Below are 25,819 nucleotides of genomic sequence, written 5' to 3'. Positions count from 1 at the left end.
TAAGTCCATGATTTCATCATGTTTTGGAAACAATTGGCTCCTTGGAGCATCAAATTGAAGCTTTGATTTGGTTTAAATCCATGCATGTTTGCATGTTCTTCATATTCTTGAAAATGGGTTTGAATGTGGTTTTAATTGACTCACCTTTGGGGCTTGAATTCATAAATTGAGCTTTGAAACTTGTTATACATTGAATTTAGTTATGTTTTCCAGAATTTGGGCCCAAGAGGTCGAGTTTGGAGTGGTAGAATGCTTGGTTTGAGCTTGGGAGGCAAATCTGGAAATTCCAGATTTGGCGTCCTCGCTCGAGCGAAGGGTTCCCCGCTCGAGCGAGAACCTTTGTCCAGGGCTCCGCTCGAGCGACCATCGAGCGACCATCGTGCGTAAAATCACAGCATCCAGTATTTTTACTGTTTTGCAGACCGCTCGAGCGAAGGATTCCTCGCTCGAGCGAAGCCTTTGATTTTGGACTTACGCTCGAGCGGAGAAAGTCACGCTCGAGCGAGGTTCCTATTTTCAACAAACTTTGCAAAATGTTTTCTAAGTGTATTTTTGCATCCTCATCCCATCCTAGGCATTCTTAGGCCTAGTTTAAGGCATCTTAATGAGGATATAGATGTAGAACACACCAAGGCAAATTAGGGATTAAATTATGATATTTCCCAACTGTGTAGCTTAGTGTGTGTTCAACCTGTGAACTGTGTAGGGTTGGCGACTGGGGAGACACGCTCTAGCATACCGTAGCCCAAACTCTGTGAGTAACGATTGTGTAAAGATATGTTCACAAATGATTATCTTCTGAACGACTGAACTGTACTGTTTTCTAAACTGATTTACTGTTAACTGAATGAATGTATGTCCTATATTCTGAACTGTATTGTGGCATCCTTAGCACCTACTGTTTACTGTTACTGTGACAGAATTCTCTGTCGGTTCCCTCGTGGAACCACTACTGTTTACTGATTGATGGCCATCATTGCTGCTCGGTCTTTAAGACCTACTGTTTATTGCTATGCTAATGGATGTACCACATATGACTGAATAACTGTTCTGACTTGAAGGACTGTAGTATTGTTTAATGAACTGCTTTCATTACTGTAAGGACATCTCATTCTTAACCTCTTTACGCATTATGTTATTCACTGGGCTTTAGCTCACTGTGTATATATATATGTAGGTGCTCAGTCACCAGATCGGAGCTAGGAGCGTGGGTTAGATTCCAGTTTTGTCAAGCCAGCCTTTGTGCCTCACTGCGAGGTTCCGAGTTGCCATGCTATGGCTTTGGGGTGTTTTGTTTGTTTTCCCCCGTCTGTCTCCATACGGTTTGGATTACTGTATAGACTGTCAGCTACTAACTGTACTGTTATCAAGGGATTAGGTCCCTGTACTGTGTGACTGTAAATTTTGTATAGACTGTACTGTTTGTATATGTATGAATGCATGAAAAATCTTTTTGGCATACAGACTGTCACAGTTCATTGGACATTGTTTAATTACTGTATTGGCTTCCGCCAGGCCCTGTACTCTGTTTTACTGTATTACTGTTCTGCAGGCCTTCGGTAATCTCGGATTACTGGCCGGTTACGGTGCTAAACCCATAGGGCCGGGTTTGGGTCGTGACAGAGTGGTATCAGAGCGATACTTACCACGAGTTATACCGCACACACGTGTCCAAATGAGCTATAGGGTGTCCTAGAAAAGTTATTAGGGCATCTCATGAGCATGATAAGTGTGTGGTTATGTTATGACTGAATATCTGTTAATGTGTTAAACTATGAAACAAATGACTGCTTATGTATAAAACTGTTATAACTGCCTATAGTGAAATGGACAATGCAAATGAACCTGAATCCTCGTTTACCGAGGCAAGAATGGAAAGAATGGAAAGAATGATAGAACTGATAACTGCTAGACTGGAACAACAACAGAACCAACAGCCCCCACCTCCTCCTCCTCCGGTACAGCCGGAACCTAATGTGAATGTGAATGATGGGGATATTATTGCTCTGACCCAGAAGTTCAGCAAAATGAAACCGCCATCCTTCCAGGGAGGCCTCGAACCATTAAAAGCTGAAGCTTGGGTTCTGGAAACAGAAAAATTATTTGAAGTGTTTCCGTGCTCGGAAGCGAATAAGGTACTGTTAGCCACCTTCACCTTACAAGAAGAAGCTAGAAGGTGGTGGATGTTGATCCGTGATACAAATACTGTTATGACTTGGGCTCAGTTCAAGGAGTCCTTCTTTGAAAAGTATTTCCCTCAGTGTGTTAGGGATAGAAAAGTGACTGAATTTGAACAGCTGAAGCAGGGCACAATGACTGTTGCGGAATATGAAACCAGATTTACTGAACTTGCCCGTTATGCACCGCACATGGTGGATACTGAATATAAGAAGGCCAGAAAATTTGAAGGTGGCCTTAATGTGGCAATACTTGACCGGATAAATGTTTTGAAATTACCGACTTTTGTGGGTGTTCTCGACCGGGCATTGATGGCCGAGTCGAACATTGCAGCAGTGAAACAATCTGAAACACCAACAGCTGAATGGCATGGTAAAAGGCAGGGTTTCAAATTCAAGAAAGGCAAGCACAACCCGGCCAACAAGAAACAGAACACGGGATCAACAACTAGCCCCAGTCAAGGGAGTGGGTTCATACCACCCTGTTATGAATGTGGCAAGAAGCACAAAGGGGTCTGCTACAAAATATCTGGAGCCTGTTACAGGTGTGGCAAGGTGGGCCACATGGTTAAAGACTGCCCCTCTGCTCCACAAGCCAGTAGTAAAGCTGCATCAAGCGCAGCAGCATCAACTGTAGCACCAAAGCCTAACCCCAAAGCTACCGGGAAAGAGCCCATGAGGCAGGGCCGAGTGTTCGCCCTAGTACCGGGAGACGTGCAAAATACTGAAACCGTTGTGTCAGGTATCCTCTCTATCTGTACGCAAAATGCATATGTATTGATTGATTCGGGGTCTACGCATTCTTATGTATTGCATGCTTTTTCACGGAAATTGAATAGACCCTTAGAACCCATGAACTATCTGCTAGCCGTATCATCACCCGTAGGGGGATCCATGACATGTGCTTATATGTACCCCGCATGTGAAATTATTGTTGGGGATATGCATCTGTTTATTGATTTACTGCCATTGAACATTGATCATTTTGATGTTATATTGGGGATGGACTGGTTAACAAAATATCATGCCACTATTGACTGTGTGACCAAGCAAGTTGTTTTCCGTCCACCTGGTCTGCCTGAATTCGTGTTTAATGGGGTTGGAGTAGTACCTCCCCCGTATCTGATTTCATCTGTGAAGGCTGTTAAACTGATTAGAAAGGGATGTAAAGGATATCTGTGTTCTGTATTGACTGTATCTACTGATGTTAATGCTAATGTAAACTGTATTCCTATAGTCAGAGAATTCCCAGACGTATTTCCAGAGAATTTGCCAGGGGATTTGATTGACAGGGAGATCAAATTCACCGTGGATGTGATTCCCGGAACACAGCCAGTTTCAAAAGCTCCTTACCGAATGGCTCCAACTGAACTGAAGGAGTTGAAAGTGCAATTGCAGGAACTGTTAGACAAGAAGTTTATCAGGCCCAGTACTTCACCATGGGGTGCACCAGTTTTGTTTGTAAAGAAGAAAGATGGCTCACTGAGACTGTGCATTGACTACCGTGAACTGAATAAGGTAACTGTAAAGAACAAATACCCATTACCGCGTATTGATGACCTGTTTGATCAGTTACAGGGTGCTAAAGTATTTTCCAAGATTGATCTCAGATCCGGATACCATCAATTGAAAGTTAAACCAGATGACATTGATAAAACTGCTTTTAGAACGAGGTATGGACATTATGAATTTTTAGTTATGCCTTTCGGAGTCACGAATGCCCCTGCTGCTTTTATGGACCTCATGAACAGAATTTTCAAACCATACCTTGATGACTTTATTGTTGTATTTATTGATGATATATTGATTTACTCCAAAAGTATAGAACAGCATGAACATCATCTGAGACTTGCCCTACAAACCTTAAGAGAACAAAAACTGTATGCTAAACTGTCTAAATGTGAATTTTGGCTTGACCATGTTATATTTTTGGGGCATGTTGTTAGCAAAGATGGAATTTCTGTTGATCCGCAGAAAATTGAAGCTGTAGTGAACTGGCCTAGACCAACAAATGTGACTGAAGTCCGAAGCTTTTTAGGATTGGCTGGATATTACAGAAGATTTGTCAAAGATTTCTCCAAGATTGCCCTACCATTGACTCAGTTAACTCAGAAGGGGACATCATTTGACTGGACTGACCAAAGGAAATCAGCATTCCAAGAGTTGAAAACTCGACTTGTGACTGCACCGGTTTTGACCTTACCATCAGGTACGGATGGTTATACTATATTTAGTGATGCTTCTCATAAGGGTTTGGGATGTGTTTTAATGCAGAATGGGAAGGTTATTGCTTATGCTTCCCGACAACTGAGACCACATGAAAAGAACTACCCGACCCATGATCTGGAACTTGCTGCAGTAGTATTTGCACTGAAAATCTGGCGTCACTATCTGTACGGGGTGACATGTGAAGTATACACCGACCATAAGAGTTTAAAGTATTTCTTCACACAGAAAGAACTGAACATAAGACAGCGGAGATGGCTAGAACTGATTAAAGACTATGACCTACAAATTTTGTACCATCCGGGAAAAGCCAATACTGTTGCCGATGCATTGAGCCGGAAATCGATTGGAAACTTAGCATGTTTGCTCACAGGACAGAAAGAGTTGCTTTGTGACCTTGAAAAATCTGAAATTGAAATTATTTTACGAGAACAAGGTAGAACCTTAGCTGCTATTTCTGCTCAACCGGCACTGATTGAAGAGATTAAAGAGAAACAGCAACTGGATGACTTCTTGAAAAAGATCATCGAAGAAAGAGAATCTAAACCGAGACCGGGATTCAAATTTGAGAATAATGTACTGAAATTTCAAGAAAGACTGTGTGTACCAAATGATACTGAACTGAAAAGAAGAGTTTTGCAAGAAGGCCACAATTCGAAATTGTCTATCCATCCGGGGAATACGAAAATGTACCAAGATCTGAAACAGAATTTCTGGTGGCCGGGAATGAAGAACGAAATTGCTGATTTTGTATCCAAATGTCTTCATTGCCAACAGGTCAAAGCTGAACATCAACGACCCGCAGGCTTATTGCGGCCCTTATCCATACCAGAGTGGAAATGGGAGCATATCACCATGGATTTTATTGTGGGATTACCTCGCTCCAGAAAAGGTATGGATTCAATTTGGGTTATTGTTGATAGACTAACCAAATCTGCTCACTTCTTACCTGTCAAGACGATTTATAATGCGGACAAATTGGCTGTTATCTATATTGATGAAATTGTTAGACTGCATGGAGTGCCTGTGTCTATTGTTTCTGACAGGGATTCGAAGTTTACATCGAGGTTTTGGCAAAGCCTACAAACTGCACTGGGTACTGAACTGAGACTGAGTAGTGCCTATCATCCTCAGACAGATGGCCAATCAGAAAGGACCATCCAAACTCTGGAGGATTTACTGAGAATGTGTGTCCTTGATTTTCAGGGAGACTGGGAAAGTCATCTGCCATTAGTTGAATTCGCCTACAACAATAGCTACCATTTGAGTATTGGTATGGCGCCTTTCGAGGCATTGTATGGCAGAAAATGTAGATCTCCGATTTGCTGGGCAGAAGTCGGAGATGGGCCTTTGCTTGGGCCCGAGATTGTGTATGAAACAACTGAAAAAGTGAAACTGATACAACAGAGACTGAAAACTGCACAGAGTAGACAGAAAAACTATGCAGATGTTAGAAGACGAGACAGAGAGTATGAAGTGGGTGATCACGTTTTCGTGAAAGTCACACCAATGAAGGGCCAGACACGTTTTGGAGTCAAAGGCTAGTTAGCGCCGAGATATGTCGGACCGTATGAGATTATTGAGAAAATCAATTCGGTGGCGTATCAAGTTGCGCTCCCTCCCGAAATGGAACACATGCATAATGTTTTCCACATTTCTATGTTAAGAGACTATCTCCGGGATCCCTTCCACGTAATTGAGCCTACTCGTGTAGTGTTGAGTGACGACTACACTTACGAGGAACGGCCTATACAGATTGTAAACAGACGGATCAAGAAACTGAGGAACAAAGAGATCCCGCTGGTGAAAGTTGACTGGCAGAACCATGGTGGCGTGTATGCCACATGGGAAAGGGAAGATGACATAGCCAAACGATATCCCGAACTGTTTCCACTGAATCCTGTTTTCTTCCAGAATGAAGGTAACTCGAGTTTAGAGGACTAAACTCTTTATTAGGAGGGGAGACTGTAACAACCCCCATACTGTTTACTGATTAATGACTGATTGATCACCGATAATCACCGATTACTGTTAAACGAAACGGATAATGACTGATAACTGACTGATAATTGAACTGATTAAAAGTACTGAACTGACTGACTGAAATTGGAAACCGAATTGATTGAGCATATGTTAGTTAAATTGCATTCTATCTGTTTGACTGTATGATTATCTATTCGTGTTATATGTTTAAACTGCTAATTGAAGGCCTTATCGGCGGCCGAAATCGGAATTGATTAGTGTTTTATGATCCTCATAATTAATGTGATTTTATGGTATAATTATTTGAAAACTGATTAAGTATGATTAAATTAGATTAAAATAAGCTAATTAAAGGGTTTGGTTTATTTACCATATTGCCACCCTTAGTGGCCCACTACCTAGTGATGCTAGAGCCTTGCATACTTGACTCAAAACATTTCCATCAGCCATTTCTCTTGAGCTTAGCCGACCATGAGAGGGAGAGAGTGAGAGAACTTGTCTTCCATCTTGGGTTTGCTTGCTAATTGAAGAATTGTTGAAGTGTAGATTTCATATTTGAGCTCCTAAACCTTGAATACAAGACTAAGGTAGGAAACTCACCTTCTTATTGTTGCCATTGAGCTAGTTCTTGCATGATTCATGCTTCATTGTAGAACTAAATCATGTTTTGGTTCATTGTTGTTGAATTGGAGCTCAATCCTTGCATGCATGGTTGTATCATAGATGTTGAGTTGTTTTCATGGCAAAATGTTACATGCATGTTCACATTTATGTTTAAGTCCATGATTTCATCATGTTTTGGAAACAATTGGCTCCTTGGAGCATCAAATTGAAGCTTTGATTTGGTTTAAATCCATGCATGTTTGCATGTTCTTCATATTCTTGAAAATGGGTTTGAATGTGGTTTTAATTGACTCACCTTTGGGGCTTGAATTCATAAATTGAGCTTTGAAACTTGTTATACATTGAATTTAGTTATGTTTTCCAGAATTTGGGCCCAAGAGGTCGAGTTTGGAGTGGTAGAATGCTTGGTTTGAGCTTGGGAGGCAAATCTGGAAATTCCAGATTTGGCGTCCTCGCTCGAGCGAAGGGTTCCCCGCTCGAGCGAGAACCTTTGTCCAGGGCTCCGCTCGAGCGACCATCGAGCGACCATCGTGCGTAAAATCACAGCATCCAGTATTTTTACTGTTTTGCAGACCGCTCGAGCGAAGGATTCCTCGCTCGAGCGAAGCCTTTGATTTTGGACTTACGCTCGAGCGGAGAAAGTCACGCTCGAGCGAGGTTCCTATTTTCAACAAACTTTGCAAAATGTTTTCTAAGTGTATTTTTGCATCCTCATCCCATCCTAGGCATTCTTAGGCCTAGTTTAAGGCATCTTAATGAGGATATAGATGTAGAACACACTAAGGCAAATTAGGGATTAAGTTATGATATTTCCCAACTGTGTAGCTTAGTGTGTGTTCAACCTGTGAACTGTGTAGGGTTGGCGACTGGGGAGACACGCTCTAGCATACCGTAGCCCAAACTCTGTGAGTAACGATTGTGTAAAGATATGTTCACAAATGATTATCTTTTGAACGACTGAATTGTACTGTTTTCTAAACTGATTTACTGTTAACTGAATGAATGTATGTCCTATATTCTGAACTGTATTGTGGCATCCTTAGCACCTACTGTTTACTGTTACTGTGACAGAATTCTCTGTCGGTTCCCTCGTGGAACCACTACTGTTTACTGATTGATGGCCATCATTCCTGCTCGGTCTTTAAGACCTACTGTTTACTGCTATGCTAATGGATGTACCACATATGACTGAATAACTGTTCTGACTTGAAGGACTGTAGTATTGTTTAATGAACTGCTTTCATTACTGTAAGGACATCTCATTCTTAACCTCTTTACGCATTATGTTATTCACTGGGCTTTAGCTCACTGTTTATATATATATGTAGGTGCTCAGCCACCAGATCGGAGCTAGGAGCGTGGGTTAGATTCCAGTTTTGTCAAGCCAGCATTTGTGCCTCACTGCGAGGTTCCGAGTTGCCATGCTATGGCTTTGGGGTGTTTTGTTTGTTTTCCCCCGTCTGTCTCCATACGGTTTGGATTACTGTATAGACTGTCAGCTACTAACTGTACTGTTATCAAGGGATTAGGTCCCTGTACTGTGTGACTGTAAATTTTGTATAGACTGTACTGTTTGTATATGTATGAATGCATGAAAAATCTTTTTGGCATACAGACTGTCACAGCTCATTGGACATTGTTTAATTACTGTATTGGCTTCCGCCAGGCCCTGTACTCTGTTTTACTGTATTACTGTTCTGCAGGCCTTCGGTAATCTCGGATTACTGGCCGGTTACGGTGCTAAACCCATAGGGCCGGGTTTGGGTCGTGACATATGCTATGCGGGATTTTTTTAAAAAACAGGGCACCCATTACCAGTGTTCTTGTGTCTCTACTCCTCAACAAAATGGGGTGGTCGAACGTAAACACAGCCATATTCTTGCGTCGGCTCGCGCCCTTCGTTTCCAGTCTCATCTTCCTGTTCGTTTTTGGGCTGAATGTGTCCTCATTGCTGTCCATCTAATCAATTGTTTGCCCACACCACTTCTTTCTCGTCACACACCTTATGAATGCCTCTATAGCAAGGTCCCTTCCTATTCTCACCTTCGGGTTTTCGGATGTCTTGCCTATGCCACCACTGCGAATGTTCCTAATAAGTTCACTCCTCGAGCCACCCGTTGTGTCTTTCTTGGTTACCCAGATGGCCAGAAAGCTTACAAGCTCTTTGACCTTACCACCCATCAAGTCTTCACTAGTCGTGACGTTGTTTTTCATGAACATGTTTTCCCTTTTGAGACCCTTTCCTCTTCGCCTTCCCTTCCTCCTTCTGCCACCGTCCTCCCTCTTTCTGTGTCCGATCTTTCTTCTTCAGTCTCTTTTCTCCCAGACCCACTTCCCTACCCTCTTGCTACCGCTCCGGAACAGCCCCCCTTTAGTCCCGCTCTACCCAGTCCCGTTCCTCCTGCTCCTGCTCCTCCCTTACGTCGTTCTCACAGTTCTCATGCTCCTCCACTAGCTTTACGTGATTATGTTTGTAACCAAGTCACCACTACCCTCCCATTGTCATCTTCGTCAGCTGGTCCACACAAAGGTACGTAGTATCCTCTTAGCAATTTTCTTTCTTATCATCGTTACTCATCACAGCATCGTTTCTTTGTTACAACTATTAGTCAGGATGTTGAACATTCTTCTTATGATGAGGCTGCTTCTCATTCTCACTGGCTTGCTGCCATGCAATCTGAATTGACCGCTTTGGATGCTAACAACACTTGGTCTCTCACTTCTCTTCCCCACGGCAAACAACTTATTGGTTGTCGTTGGGTTTATAAGATCAAACAGCACTCGGATGGCACCATCGAGCGTTACAAAGCTCATCTTGTTGCCAAGGGTTACACACAGCTGAAAGGTATTGACTATCATGACACTTTTTCTCCCACTGCTAAGATGATTACCGTCCGTTGTTTATTAGCTCTGGCTGCTGCCTAAAATTGGTCTCTTCATCAACTGGATGTCCACAATGCTTTTCTTCATGGTGATCTCCATGAAAAAATTTATGTCTCCGCCTCCTGGTTTTCTGCGACAGGGGGAGCATCTGGTATGTCGCCTCAACAAGTCCTTGTATGGTTTAAAGCAAGCTTCCCGTTAATGGTTTGCCAAATTCTCTACAGCTATTCATGCTGCTGGTTTTGTTTAATCCAAAGCAGATTACTCTTTGTTTACATGTCGAAACGGAAAATCCTTTACAGCATTGTTGATATACGTTGATGACATTCTTATTATGGGTAATGATCTCACTATTATATCTGCTCTTAAGCAATTTTTACATAGTCATTTCCGGATTAAAGATTTGGGTCATTTGAAGTATTTTCTGGGCATTGAAATCTGTCGTTCAAAGAAAGGTATCTCCATATCACAACGCAAATACGCTTTGGATATTCTAAAGGATGGTGGATTATTGGGAGCTAAATCTGTCAACTTTCCCATAACATCAAACTCTCGGATGAAGGTGCATTACTTAGAAATCCATCTCCATATAGGCGGCTTGTTGGACGCCTAATTTATTTGACTATTACCCGGCCAGATATCACTTATTCAGTGCATGTGTTAAGCAGATTCATGCATGCACCACACAAACCGCATATGGACGCTACCTTACGTGTGTTGCGTTATTTGAAGAGCAGTCTAGGCCAGGGTTTGTTCTTCTCTTCTCAGAATGATTTATCTTTGCGAGCTTTTTCAGATTCAAATTGGGGTGGTTGCCCAATGTCCCATAGATCCACCACGGCTTACTGTGTTTTTTTGGGATCTTTTCTTATTTCTTGGCAGACAAAGAGGCAGAAAACAGTATCCATCTCCTCAACAGAAGTCGAATATAGAGCCATGACAGGTACATGTGAATTATCTTGGCTACGCTCATTGTTGAAAGACTTGCGAGTATTGCATCCGAAATCGGCATTATTATATTGTGATAGCAAAGTAGCCCTGCATATAGTAGCCAATCTAGTTTTTCATGAAAGAACCCGACACATAGAGATGAATTGTCATTTCATTCGAGACAAAATACAAGACGACTCAGTTATAATCGAATACGTTGCTTCGGCAAAATAGCTTGTGGATGTATTCACCAAGCCATTGGGAAAGGAAGCTTTCTCAACCATGATACGCAAGTTGGGAGTTCTTGACATTCACTCTCCAACTTGAGAGGGAGTGTTGAGAAGATAAAGGCTATCCCAATATCAATGGGATAAACTAAGAAATAGATATGCATTGTATTTACTGTAAATTTTTAAGATACCTATTGTAGATGGGATTCCTAGGATGTCACTTGTATAAAGTTGTATACTAAGATTCAATATTTATTAAAGGCAAAATATTTTCTCCTCTGTTTCACAATAAGTGAGGGGCATAAGCTTCCCATCTTGAGCTAAAACACCCAAACGAGAAGCCAAGGTTGTATACCCATCAACCAATTGGTTCAACTCATTAGGCACAATATGTAAAATGCCACCACTTGGGTTCCAATCACTACCATGCATGAGTGTTGGGCCTTTCGAACTATGATCTACTCATCCAAATATCAATATCAAGTTAGAAGATACTAGAAAGAATGATAAAAATTGATAAGATACTTGGGTGTTCCAGTCACAAAACTGTTAAAGAAATTAATGTAATTGTCAACAAAAGAAATCTTCATTTTTAGTAACTAATGAAACAAGAAAGCAAAGATTAAAATCACTTAGTTTAAATGACTTAAGCTCCAGGGTAAATGCGATCAAAATGAGACCATATTTCTCAAACGGGACACAAGTGAGACTGTTTTACAATGCCTCTGTAATTCAAAGCCAAAAACTATGCCTACATAGATTTTTGACAAACGGAAAAACAGTCCAAAATCATGGAGCAAATTAGGTCAGTTCAATTTATAGAACCTGTTAAGTGGGGAAGGGGAGGAGGAATAAAGATGTTATGTAGCCAAAAAAGCTAAGATTCAAAAACATTTAGCTGTGTGCAAGTTGTCTATCTGTTGTAAATGTAGTTTGTTGGTATTTCATTGTTTATTTTTGTTTATTGATTTAAATGTAATTCAGTTACTAATTAAACAAGAAAGCAAAGATTAAAATCACTTAGTTTAAAAAAAAGAAATGTAAAACATCAAAAGAAAAAAGAACATTAACAGAGAAATTTAATGGAATAATTCAATTGAATAAAATAATTCGTACCAGCAGTAGTGTCATGTGTTGAACCAGTACTCGATGATGTACTAGGCAAGCTACCTGGAGGATACCATGACATGGGTGGATCAGGTGTGATGCGTGTACTCTCCTCTGAACTCTTACTTGAACTCCTACTATAAGAACTCTCATCTGCACTCCCATTATAAGAACTCTCAGAATTTGCAGAGGTTGAATGTTGCTTTGCCTAGAGCATTATTGATCTGTCATGCTAGTTTACAGAAGACCACAAGCATACGTGTCGAATTTTATGGGTTAGTAATGAATATAAAGTACAATATATACGATAGTGAATACAAAAACAACTTCAATCGCCAATGCAAACCCAACTTCATTTCTCTTTCCAAAAATTAGTTTTTAGAAAGATTTCAATAGATTAACAAAAATTTGCAAGTAATTAACCAGTTCAACACCATTTTTGGCACAAAAGAATCTACTACATTAAGACTTTCCAAAATATTAAAAAGTTTCTCTACAAATTTAAATTTTAAACACAATCTTAATATAACAGATATGATCCTTCTCAAGGACATAAAAGGTTGTCTTAAGGACAGTCATGTTGAAAATCAAACAAATGACGCATTATAAAAGAAAATGTTTCATTAAAATGAATATCCATGCTAAAAGCACAAATGTAACAATGAATATGAGACAAAATTACAATATCATATCATTTCTTCATCATCTTCAGATTGTGTCTGTGTCGATATCCCAAGAGGTCCAATAGTTTTATCAATAGTTGTTCCAACTTCACCTTGCCTAACCCAGTTTATGTCCTCTTCACAAGCAAACGAAGTTGCATCTGACTCTTGGTTGCCAAATCCTTCCACTTCATTGTGATGTTCTCCATCATTAATTGGTTGTTCTCCACAACTCATACAAGTCTCTAGGTTTCATCTTGACTACAACATCCCAATCAGCTCCAATAGGATCATTAACATAGAAAACTTGTTGTGCCTGAGATGTTAGGATGAATGGCTCATCGTTATTTTGTTTCTTTGTATATAACAAATGATTGAAATTAACAAGTGTGAAACCAAACCCATGTTGCTTCAGTCCTTTGTTGTTGTTAATCCAGTCGCACATGAATAGCACATATCTTCGGTCGTATGAGCAGTACAATTCAATAATATCTGTCACATATCCATAGTATGCTACTTCACCCTCCACAGGATTCATGTTTCTGGTACTTGTATAGCTACAAGTCTTTGCTTTCACCATAACCCCACTATTTTGAGTTTTTCTTCTCCACTCACGACTCCTCGTATGATACCTAGTACCATTAGTTATATAACCACTGAATCTTGTGGCCTTTTTACTAGGTTCCAATGCTAAAGTTTTAATCTCATTTGACAACATAGCATTTTCAATAGCTAGAAGCTCTTCAACCTATTTTTAAAAAGGTAATAAAATTAAACATTAACTAACAGAGAATTGAGAATTAGAAACATGTAAGTTATTAGTACTTACATGAGAATTAAACCATCTGGGAAACTCATCATTGTGACGGCGATCTACATCAAAATCTTTGAGACGATGATGTGACTGCTTAATAAAATCACGATACTCTCTATACATTTAAAGTACTTACAAAATGCAAGATACTTATTAATGGTATCAATAAAATTTTGGAACAAAGATTGTGTCTTACTCTCGATATAAGACAACTGCAGCAGTGTTAAATAACACATACCGATGAGCTTGTATCTATGATGTGTTATCAAGCGCAAACCCTTTTTCTTTTCCTAAAGCATGACCCAGTAATATCCTAGGATTGTCGCTAACATCGTAATTCCTTATTGGTCGATTCAATTTTGACTCGACATCATCCAGGTACCTTGAGCAACATGCCATACACTCTTCAACTAAGTATCCCTTTGCAATTGAACCTTCTGGATGACTTCGATTACGCATATATGACTTAAGTGTCATAAGATGCCTATAAACAAACAAATCCACATATGACTTTCAATTATAAACAAACAAATTAATACAACTGTAAATTAGAGTAGAATTGCACACCTTTCTATAAAGTATATCCAGCGATATTAAACTGGACCGGCAATCTTGGCCTCCTCTACTAGGTGAATAGGCAAGTGCTTCATTATATCGAAAAATGATAGAGGGAAAATACTCTTAAGATGGCAAAGTGTAAAAGCAATTTTGGATTGAAGACGATCTAACCCATCTGGCTCTAGAGTTTTGGAGCACAACTGCCTGAAGAAATTGCTTAACTTAACAAATGGTTTAACAACTTTCTTCGGTAACAAATTTCCCACTGCTATTGAAAGTATTTGTTGCATCAATATATGGTTGTCATGACTTTTCAGTCCAGATATGCTATGTTGTTTGAGGTTAACACGACGAGAAATATTGGATGCGTACTCATCTCGAACTTTGATATTCTTCAGGAGTGTACAAAACAAACCTCTCTCTCTATTGTTCATAGCGAAACATGCAGGCGGCAAAAAATACCTGTTCCCAACCCCTTTTTAGGATGTAATGCCTTTGGAATTCCCATATCTTGCAAGTCAAGGTGTGTATTTAAATTATCCTTTCATTTCCAATCAACATTTAATATCGTCCATAATACATTATCACACACGTTCTTCTCAATGTGCATTACATCAAAATTGTGGCGAATCAAATTATGCTCCCAATATGGAAGCTCAAAGAAAATACTTCTCTTCCTCCAATTTTGATCCTCCTCGTTGTCCTCTTTTTCCTTTCCTTTCCTAGTTTTTTTTTATCTGTTAGTTAGTTGATGCTTAGGTCCTAGTTGTCGTAACACATTAGCCCCCGATAATAGGGATGGCAATTTGAAACCGGCCCGACGGGGATCCCCGACCCCGACTCCGATTTTAACGGTTTTTCCCCGAAAAATACCCCCGACGGGGAGGGGACGGTATTTGAAAATCAATCCCCGATCTGTTCGGGGCCGGGGACGGTGATCAGTGTTCAAGCCCCGCCCTGGCCCGCCCCCGGCCCCGATCCCCGATCCCGATCCCCGCCCCGGTTCCCCGACATGAAATTACTAATATACCCCCGTTTATATATATAATATATGTGTACAGTTACATATATGTTTCCTAATACACTGAGTTTCCTAATACACTCAGTTTAGTCACTCTCTCTATCTCTCTCTCAAACCTTCCCCTCCCTCATCCGATGTCCCTCCCTCTCATCTCCCTCCCTCCCTCCATCCGATCTCCTCCATCACTCCGATCTCCTCCATCCGATCTCCTCCATCACTCCCTCACGCCGATCTCCCTCCTTCCGAGACCTCACTGCCTCTCCCCGATGTCCATCACTGCCTCCCGCGATCTGCCTCACGCCGATCTCTCTCCCTCCCTCCCTCCGATCTCACGCCGATCTCTCTCCCTCCCTCCGATCTGCCTTACGCCGATTCTGTGCCTCCCTCCGATCGCCGTCGTCCTCCATGCCGTTGCTTCTGTCGTTGCTTCTGTCGTGTTTCCCCGACCCAGATCTGATGAAGATGAAGTTGAAGAAAATCATGTATTAGAGTTTTTATTTTTTATTTTTATGGATTGATTTTTTATGGACTGATTTTTATTTTTTATTTTTATGGATTGATTTCACAGCTCAGATCTGTATGGACTGATTTTTTTTATGCTCTCACAAATCTGTTGATGATGTTGTTGTTGTTGATGAGTGTGTGAATATATGGACTGATTTCATGGATTATTTTGAAGGACTGATTTTTATTTTTTATTTTTATGGACTGATTTCACAGCTTAGATCTGTATGGACTGATTTTTTTTTTTTTTTAATTTTAGCCGGGGAATTATCGGGGTCGGGGAAACCCGATCCCCATTGGGGACGGGGACGGGGGTGGTGATAGGCTCCCCGTCGGGGATCGGGACCGGGGACGGGGAATTTTCTACCATCGGGGATCGGGGACGGGGAGGGTGATCCCCGGCCCCGCCCCGCCCCGTTGCCATTCCTACCCGATAACCGAGTTGGACATGGTTCAAATTCAGAAGTTCTATCAAAAGACGCACTATCTTTTCGAAATTTGTGACTCGCATTTAACCAGCGGTAATGCCCCATGTAACAAATTTTCATTCCATTCTTCAAATAACGATGTCGAGTACGTATATTATAACAAAGATAAGCTAAGGCACTTTTCATACTCCATCCAGACATTGCATATGCAGGAAAATCATTTATTGTCCACAGTAAGACCGCTTGCAATTGGAATATTTGATTAGTTTCTACATCGTACGTCTTAACACCATTTTCCCACAATTCATTCAGTTCATCCACTAACAGGTGCAAGTAGACATCAATGTTATTGCTAGGTGAAGAAGGACCATCAATGAGCAATATTATCATCATATGAGGTTGTTTCATGCACAACCACGTTGGCAAATTATAAGGCATCATAATAACTGGCCAACTGCTGTGAGTAACATTCATTGCCTTGAATGGATTAAATCCATCCACTACTAAACCTAGTCTGACATTGCGAGGCTCACTCGCAAACTTGGGATACAAAGTCTTAAAATTTTTCCAGACATGAGAGTCAGCAGGATGTCTCATTTTGCCGTCATCAATTCAACCCTCTGCAGGCCATCTCATTCCTGAAATAGTTTTGGATGACATGAACAATCTTTGAAGCATTGGAATCAAAGAAAAGTATCTCACAATCTTCTGGGGAATTCTTTATTGCTTTTTTTTATAATCATTCTTCTTACCCTTAAACAGTTTGTATCTAGGCGTCTGACACATTATGCAATCATCCCTACTAGCTGTCTCCTTCCAATACAGTGAGCAATCTCTTGGGCATACATGTACTTTGTGATAATCGAGGCCCAATTCCCTAAGGGGTGCCCTCGTTGCATAGAACGACTTTGGCAAAGTTTCACCTTTTGGGAATGCATCCTTCAAAAGTTTAAGCAACATCATGAAAGACTTGTCGCTCCATCCACTAAGGCACTTGATATGCAATAATCGAACAACAAATGAGAGCGTTGAAAACTTGTGACTCTCTGGATACAACTCTCTTTCGGTCTCCTTCAATAAACTGAAAAATCTTTCAGTTTTCTTATCCAGGCCTAGTTTGATATTAGAACTTCCTGTCTCATTACTAGCAAGATGAACCAAGCTTGGTGGAGGAAGTCCGAACCCCTCATATATCATTTCATTGACTTCATCGCCATCATTCGAATCACTGACATTCTCATTCAATAGCACAGACGTCGGTAAATCTTCCCCCGTGAAAAATCCATCTGGTGTAGCTTGGAAGAAACCCGTTGACTATTAAATGTTCCCCCCAAAAGGTCTTTCTTTACTAGTTTGACATTCCGACACCGTTTACATGGACATGTGACTTCATTTGATAGAGGATTATTTTGGCATGCAAGTTTAACAAATTCCTTAACCCCTTCTATATATTATGCAACCTATGCTGATTTATCCAATTTTTATCCATCTGACTTTGTCTTACACTACAAATGTTACTTCCAAATCAACAAAGTTCAAAATTATCATTTCATTTTAATTATTCTTAACCTCAATGAAGTACATTATAATGCATGTGACATGACATCATTCACTTCTAACTCTTCTCTAATAGGTTGGTTCATCTTACATTCCCATTTAGGAATGCACAATCTATATTGTAAAAAGTAGCTCATACCGCTCTATCCATCTCTAACAAAATTTCGGCAGCATCTCCCTATGATTCTCCAAGTACACGACACAGACTAGGTGTACTACTACACCTTGTCTAGTATGCACTCAGAGAATATGAGGAGCTACTACACGAAATCTCTACGAGATGGACTACATTTAAGCGGTAGAACTACTAATTACAACATAGACTTGTGCTCCTGAACTGTCCCAATTGGACAATCCAAGAAGAGCTTCATCAAAGATGACTAGGTATCTCTAATGAAGATTCTTGGACGGGTCGAAGGCTATTTATGTATGCATGGATAATTACTTGCTAAATTAACAGCTGTCATGATTATTGCATCCTGGTGGTACAACTTGAATTAAAACTATCAAGCATACTAGAAGTATTTCTAGTATGAAGCATATTAATGAAGAAACTAAAAGTTTCTACAATGCTTTTGATAGGTTATGATATAGAGATTCATAAAAAATGACTAGGTATCTCTAATGAAGATTCTACAAGAACAACCAGATTATCCTAATTGATCACAAAGTAAAAAATTCCATGATTGTAGTTGATAGCACATTACAATGGCAAGTACTAGATATTAGGTATGCTTCATTTAGTTTGTTCTTGTACTCACAATTAAGCAACAAGTTCTCACTACTACATGAACACCCACGCACACCAATATATCTTAGTAGTGTTCTATTTCATTTTTATAACAGCATTTTTGTGTAGACGAGGGTAGATTTCTAATTACTTAACAAAAAATTATGATAAACATTAGAAATTCAAAATCATAATGTTACACATGCTTGGCATCAATTAATAGTGTTGACTACTGTTATGTCATTCTATTGTGATCTATTATAAATTGTATATGCACAAACACAAGAAAATATCACAATTACTATTAATCAATTTTCAAAATCTTAAAGCACGTCATTTGTTATTCTTTTATTTGATTTTCTAGTGAGCGATTTTTTACACAAGGCCTCTAGATTCAAAATTGCATTTGTATTTCGTTCCTTGGGCCAAATTTATATGTGTTTCATTGACTTCTTGTAGCTTCTCTTAAGTAGTTAATTATTCAAGAAGGATAAGGATTCTGAGTTCAAACATGAAATGCTTCCACGGTTTTCATTTATCTAAGTTATGCAGTTTTAGAATTGCATTGAGTTATCTAAATAGGTCTCACCACTCATAAAGAGGAAGTATGGGTGCTAAAGATCAATAATTAAGGAAAAAGGAGAAAATTCAAATCTTTTGCCTTTTCTCTAATATATGGTCCTATTGCTTCTTATCTAAAATCTTTTTCCCAAGGGTCATTATATGTATCAAAAAACAAAACTATTCCTTATGAACCTTCACACTCCATGGTGCCTACAAAATTCAAAAGAACCTCTAGCAAGGGTCAGCTCTCTCCAACTATTTAAGTTTATTCTCCAACTCTTTAAGTTTATTATGATCATGGAAAAATACTCTTCATATAGTATAAAGATCTCTTAAAGTCCCCAACGCTATTTGGTGGGGTGGCATAGTATACGATGTGGTAGATAGATATAATAGTTTGGAAAATATGTTGGTTTTGGGCAGAGGATATGAATGGATGCTCACATGGACTTGCTATTTTGCTCATTTGTTTCACTTACCATTAATTGTAATGGTGTCTCACCATTCACAACCATTAAAATGCTAGTAAATGCATATTTGATAGAGGCTCGACAATTTACATATTTTTATGTGAAAATTTTCATTTCCTCTCTTGCTATTGATGAAAACATCAAGGACTATTGATTCCTAATTGCATATGTTCCTTTTTGAGTGCTTCAGGAAATGGCATCTAATATATTGGTTTTGTTTTTAGGTTGGATGACTTGGACTATAGATTATCTTCTCCTTCTGCGTTAATTGGAATGAACAAATGTGGATTTGGCATCGGGGATTTAACACGCAAAAGGCATCGAAAATGAGAAAAGGATTTGAGGGACTTAAGTCTGTTGGTCGATCACTTAAATTTGGGGTTTCTCGGGCAGTGTTTCCAGAAGATCTTAAAGTGTCAGAGAAGAAAATATTTGATCCTCAAGATCAATTTCAATTTTCCTAAAGGAACCAAGTTAAGTAGAGTTGAGTATACTTAGTTTCCTAAAGGAACCTCAAATATCAATTGATCAGAAACAATAGAAACCACTCATAATCTGGTTATTTTGAACTTGTGCAGAGAAAATCGGATAAAAATATTTAACATTGAACTATTCTGAGATGACAGGTATACACCTTTATAGATAGTAAAAGAAAACAAATTTCATTCAATGTGTTTGGTGTATAAATGGAATGCTTTGATAGATGTCACAAACTTCATGAAGCAACCACAAACACTGTTCTTGAACATCACAACCTTTGAAAAAGCTTTGGTAGATGGCTCTTTTCAATGCAATCCATACCTTCTATGCAAGAAAATACCCATGGAGATTTACCATAAAATAAAACATGACAATATGCTGCTAAGCAATAATATACGTAAACACACAAGTGACTATATGAAATTAATAAGTTTTCTATCCATAATCAGGGCATTACAATTTTCATTTTATAGCAATCTTCGGAAGCAATTCAAGGTCCCAAAATTTCATACCTGAAGATTTAAGTTGAAGGTGTCGAGTACAGGGTTCACAATTCAGGTCTGGATTAGATCCAAACGCCTCATGCCATTATCTTAGTCTAAACAATACCAGAGATATCTCAATTCTCTTAATGAGGCACAAATATGCTACATCAAGACAATGAAAATGGGAATTAGAGTCAACATTTGAAGGAGAACTTGAGCATAAAGGTTAATCAGTAATCTGAGGAACAACGAATGGTCATAGACTAAACAGGGGACCCATACAAAGCAAAAGAAACAACACGTTTAACAAAATTATCTAGTTTAAATGCATGGAGCCATCTTCATAAAATCATTGACCAGAGATATGTGTTATAAAACGAATCAAAGTAGTCAACCTCAACTCATGTTTATCCATCAGAGATATTTGTTATAGAGATGTAAGATATGGGTATGAATGTATACACTCTTCAACCAAAAAAAAAATAAATAAATAAATAAAAAGAAAAAGAAACAGCTAAACGAATTGAAACTCATAAAATCGAGAACCAAACTTCAAAATCTACAATCCAAGTGGTGGCCTTCAAATCATCGCCAGATCTGAAATCGAGTGAGAGAGTAGACTGAGAACAAATCTGAAGGAGTAGATTGAGAACTTTAATTGCTCATATTCAAATCTCTAAATCTTCAAATCTTCGACAATCAACAGCAAATCGCAAATCTGGAGCGAGAAATAGAGAGAAGTCGCAAATTGCAAATCACAAATCAACTTTGTTCAGAACGAATTTAAGTACTACAGCACTATCGCAAATTGCAAATAAATTTTGCTTGGAATGAATTCGAGCTCGATATAGAGAGAGAGAGAGAGAGAGGGAGAGAGAGAGAAATCGCAGTTTTAGGGCTTTAGGATGTGAGTAACGGCGTTAGTCAGTTAACATGCGGAGATGATGTTTAAAAGAAATCTAATACAGCGTTTTAGAAACGTTGTTTTAATTGCAAAATAGCGGCGTTTTTATAAATGTCATAAACAAAACGTCGTCATATCCCTTTTTTCCTGTAGTGATTATTCATTTTAGGGTAAATTACAAAAATAAAAAAAATAAATAAATAAAAAGAAAAGGACAAAGAGTAACCCCAAGTCAGTTGAAAGTTTTCCATAATTACTACATACATCAAATGTTCAAAACTAATTAGAAATACATAAAATCGTTTACCAAAAAGACAAAAATGACCCTTTCTCTCCCATTCTCCTTCAACCTTTCTCTTTCCTTTGCAACTTGGATGGTTGGTTGGTTGGTTGTCACCACCTACCACATTATATAGTTCCCCACCATCACTAAACCCCCATCCATGGTTCTAAATCACTGTATCGGGAAATGTAACGGTATCGATCGCAGAGTATTGGTATCAGTAGTATTGGTCAGTACGTATTGGGAATTAGGTGTCGTGGCAGTGAAATTTTAAAAATCATTTAACAGGTTTTTCAGATTTTTCTTTCTTGTACTAGTCTGAACTGGTGAGTATCGGCTCGTCGCGACTTGTGTAATGGTAATAAGCCGCTACGTATCGGGACTTGACTAATTTTCCTGTGATTTTCGATATCAGCGTTATATTAGCCTGTATCCGTTGTGGTACTCCATTTTTCGGATAAGAACTGGCCAGTACGTAGTGCATAGGCTGGTTTTTAGAACAATGCCCTCATCTAATATTCCCTTACCGTCGTTACCGTCTACTGTCATCCCCATCGTCGCCGCTACTGTCAATGCTCAAATAAACCCCTCCCTCGCAAAACTACCATCACACGTCCCTCCAGAACCATCATCACCCACCAACACCTAATAGAACCACCATGATTGACACTGCTGTTGACTGCCACCAAAACCCTCACTCCCTGCCTGTTCTTGTTTGCCCAACTAACAACCCTAGACTCCTTTCGTCGACTCTTATTTACCCCTTCACTCCGTTTAGCACACAACCACAACCACTACCACCAAAACTTTCACCTACCAACCATTCCTTTCCCAATCAACATCCCCAGCCCCTTTCTGCTCCCCTTGTGCCCATCATTCACAACCTAAACCAACTCCACAACTACCATCATTACGAACTCCAGCATGCCACCATCTCGCAAGTCCACCATCGCCCAAAACACCATTATTGTTGTTTCAAACTAAACCATGAGAGAGAGAGAGAGACCTAGACCAATTTGTCATGGTATGCCATCAACACTATGAGGAAGAGGAGCGAAGCTGGGGTTGCAAGGAGGAAAGGCACTGTGGCTAGCAATGGGGTTATTATGACCCCTTTTCTTGTTGAAGGTAGTGGGCAATGATGGAAGTGGTCATGGATAATGGTGGCAGAATGAGAGGAAGGAAGTGATGGTTTGGTGTTCTCCACAGAAGGAAGAGAGAGAGAGAGAAAAGCAAAAGTTAAAAGATGTACAATTTTCATCCCATTGTAATTTTTTATTTTATTTTATACTTTTCATGTTATTGTAATTTGTTTTGAATCAGTTCACTGCTGTTTCAATTTGTGACTTCATCTTTTCATTTATCTGCAATTCTCCCTATATTTTATTCTTATTTTCTTGACCCCATCAAAAAAGGGGAGAAAGAAAAAACTTTTTTACTTCTTCGAACTTTGCCTTTTCATTTTTTTTCTTTCACAAATTCAAGATCTAACAAATTCTTAACAAAATTTTATCTGTTTAATCCGTACGGTTGGTTGTTCTTGTGATATGCATGCCACCCAATTAATGTCTTTCACAAATTCAAGATCTAACAAATTCTTAACAAAATTTTCTCTGTTTAATCCGCACGATTGGTTGTTCTTGTGATATGCATGCCACCCAATTAATTGGCTGAGATGAACTTGTACCAGGAAGGTTTGCGTTTGGATCTGGTTCATTTTTTACTTAAAATTTTTTTCTTCTAAATTTAAACTTCAAACACAACCTTGAGATGTATTAGAAAAGAAGGCAAGCAAAACATTCTGGGAAAAAATAAGACAAAATTTAATTTATATACAATCCTCTATATCTATCTATCTATCTATATATATATAAATTATTACATGGCGAAGTCTTGGGGGAAAAATGTAGACATTATTATTTTTTTTCTTTTTTACAAATGGATCAGTTTGATGGGTTTGTTATTACAAAACTAAAAATCACAAAAGGCTTAAAACCAGCCATAAAATATTAGTACTATATTTGTGTGATCTGACCTAACTATGTGCCTTTTCTTGTAACTTCTCGGTTACCAAACAAACATCATGGCGAACCCAAGCAGAAGGGTTTTCTTTGAGACACCAAAGTTCAAAGTAGGTGTGTAGTTGCGCTTTTTGTGGGTTTCCTTTTCTTTCTATAGACATCCCAAGCCTTTAGCTTCTGATGCTCTCATGATTCTCATCCTTTTGCAAGAGGTGATGAACATCTCCCATGGGACATCTCCAACCAGCATCCAATCACCATCTTTGTCTTCATATGTTGGTGCATATTCAGATCCATTGTACCCTTCACAACCCAAAAACAATAGATTAATTTGATGAGAGATTTCCAAAAAGCAAAAGAACAAAGAAATAATAATAAAAAAAATTAACTTATGTTTCATTCTATTTTCATTTTCCTTCGCATTAGAGCCATTACAAGGCATATGTGTCAAATAGGAGTAGGGTTTTAATATTGACGAGGCATATCAGCGGGTAAATATCGAAATTATTGGATATGGGTTCTAAATTTTCAATACTGATAATATTAACTTATATCAACCGACTTATATGATCGTATCATTAATATCAATATGTATCAAGAATCGAGACAAAACCTTGATACCATTGTTACTAAAAAAAAAAGAAAGAAAGAGAGTATTTATTGAGGTAGTAAGTTGTTACCAATAGTGCACTTGAACATGAATTCCAAGGCCTTGAGTAGCTCAGGGTAGGTCTGGTAAACCTTGAGATCAATCTTTCTGAGATAAGGAGCTCCATCCATGCTCACTTTCACATACATTCCACAACCATCCGCCTCAGTTTTCTTCGCTTGGAAACAATTTTTCCGGTAAGATCGCACCGGTGGCCATCCTACTACTTGTGCTCTGCAATTTCATCATTCACAATTCATCAATACAAAATCATCATATAATAACATACCATTAATCAATTATATATACATTACATATATACACTGAATCGATCGAAAACTTACTTGCTCGGAGGGGCACGATCTCGGTCTCCATTTTCAGTATCATCGATCTCCGACGAGCCTCGTTTGTTGCTCCGAACAATCTGAGACGATTGTTTCTGTGGCTCATCTGTTCCAGGTAACCCTAATCTTAGCTCGGTTGCCTTCAGATTCAGATGATCTGACTCGTAACACATCGGACTTTCCATTTTTTTACTAGATCTGTTAACAAAACTTTATTTCCGGCGAGTTCGTCGATTTTCCGGCACAATTGAGAGCTGTAAATTTGAGTGGGGGTGTTGTGAAGAAGGTTATGAGACGGAAGAGTTTTATAGCGCATTGTCTCCGTGCATGAGTTTCATACATGCCAAATGCTAACCCCACACGCTTCTCTCCCACGCGCTATTTGAATGATCATTGATTTATTGATAATTTAATTTACGATTGACTATAAAAAAACTGTAAATTTATAATTGTACTGACGATTTGATTTTTTCAATCTATAGATTCTTTTTTATTCTTAAAATAAGTAGACTGTATTCGTTTACTAGTTCGAAATGAAATCGGATGGTTTAAATACATATATATATATATATATATAATATTTGTTATTTACTAGGAATACATAATTACCTGATTAGTATTATGTGTATTTTACACAAAAGTTTTCTTTTATAGTGATAGTGGTTGCGTGAACAATCATCTAATCATGATTTTTGGTTTAATGATTGTGTAGTTTGAATTTAAGTTTGCTCGAATAATTCGAATTTTGGACTTGAGCTTGGATTTGTAAATTATTAACTTTTAACTATTGTTAGGTTAATAATCTGTTTGATATAATATTTCTTCTATTTGTAACAATTTTTTTATTGATTGACGAAAAAAGACTAAAAAATATTTAAACAATTATTGTTTGAAAAATAATGACTCATTGTTAAATTTTTAATAGAGTGTGAGTAATATTTTGTGATGATATTATGAATGTTGATAATTTATTAAAAATTTTGCAATCGAACCCAAATATGTCTTAGGCTATCTCTAACCCAATACCAAATGTTTTATCAAATTTAAATTTGATGAAAAACCTCACTTTTTCCTACTTCAAAACACCCCCCAAATCTTTCATCGAATCCAGAATTTTTCAAAATTTTCATTATATTGAGAATGAATGTGTTTTTCATCAAATTATTATTCATAGTCGTTGGATTT

The 25,819-nt window shown here is 38.7% G+C and overlaps 2 protein-coding genes across 2 annotated transcripts; both read right to left on the bottom strand.

The window, feature by feature from the left end:
- Positions 1-13,033: 13,033 nt before the first annotated feature.
- On the bottom strand, positions 13,034-16,744 carry LOC145803793 (uncharacterized). The gene is made up of 4 exons (XM_082897142.1): positions 16,158-16,744; positions 13,914-14,120; positions 13,652-13,751; positions 13,034-13,570 (listed from the first exon to the last, which is right to left on the bottom strand). Exons 1-4 carry the CDS (start codon positions 16,742-16,744, stop codon positions 13,034-13,036), a joined length of 1,431 nt encoding a protein of 476 aa, XP_082753268.1.
- A 6,769-nt stretch (positions 16,745-23,513) lies between these two features.
- Positions 23,514-25,255, bottom strand: LOC114282905 (auxin-induced protein 22D). Its single transcript, XM_028225676.2, has 3 exons — positions 24,635-25,255; positions 24,322-24,524; positions 23,514-23,944 (listed from the first exon to the last, which is right to left on the bottom strand). Exons 1-3 carry the CDS (start codon positions 24,817-24,819, stop codon positions 23,793-23,795), a joined length of 540 nt encoding a protein of 179 aa, XP_028081477.2. The 5' UTR covers positions 24,820-25,255; the 3' UTR covers positions 23,514-23,792.
- Between the last annotated feature and the right edge of the window lie 564 nt (positions 25,256-25,819).

The sequence above is a fragment of the Camellia sinensis genome, chromosome 12 (assembly GCF_055761805.1).
Source record: "Camellia sinensis isolate YWXY chromosome 12, ASM5576180v1, whole genome shotgun sequence".
NCBI lineage: Eukaryota > Viridiplantae > Streptophyta > Magnoliopsida > Ericales > Theaceae > Camellia > Camellia sinensis.
This window is presented reverse-complemented; position numbering and strand designations above follow the sequence as displayed.

What these genes read in the sequence shown, in the direction of transcription:
- LOC114282905 (XM_028225676.2), bottom strand. Translation starts at nt 24,819, where the DNA reads ATGGAAAGTCCGATGTGTTACGAGTCAGATCATCTGAATCTGAAGGCA. An exon ending in GATCGTGCCCCTCCGAGCAA is followed by an intron (nt 24,525 to 24,634) that starts GTAAGTTTTCGA and finishes ATGAAATTGCAG; the next exon opens with AGCACAAGTAGTAGGATGGC. An exon ending in CATGTTCAAGTGCACTATTG is followed by an intron (nt 23,945 to 24,321) that starts GTAACAACTTAC and finishes TGGGTTGTGAAG; the next exon opens with GGTACAATGGATCTGAATAT.
- LOC145803793 (XM_082897142.1), bottom strand. Translation starts at nt 16,744, where the DNA reads ATGAGACATCCTGCTGACTCTCATGTCTGGAAAAATTTTAAGACTTTG. An exon ending in TTTGAACCATGTCCAACTCG is followed by an intron (nt 14,121 to 16,157) that starts GTTATCGGGTAG and finishes GTTTGTTTATAG; the next exon opens with GCATCTTATGACACTTAAGT. An exon ending in GCTTTAGGAAAAGAAAAAGG is followed by an intron (nt 13,752 to 13,913) that starts GTTTGCGCTTGA and finishes TTAAATGTATAG; the next exon opens with AGAGTATCGTGATTTTATTA.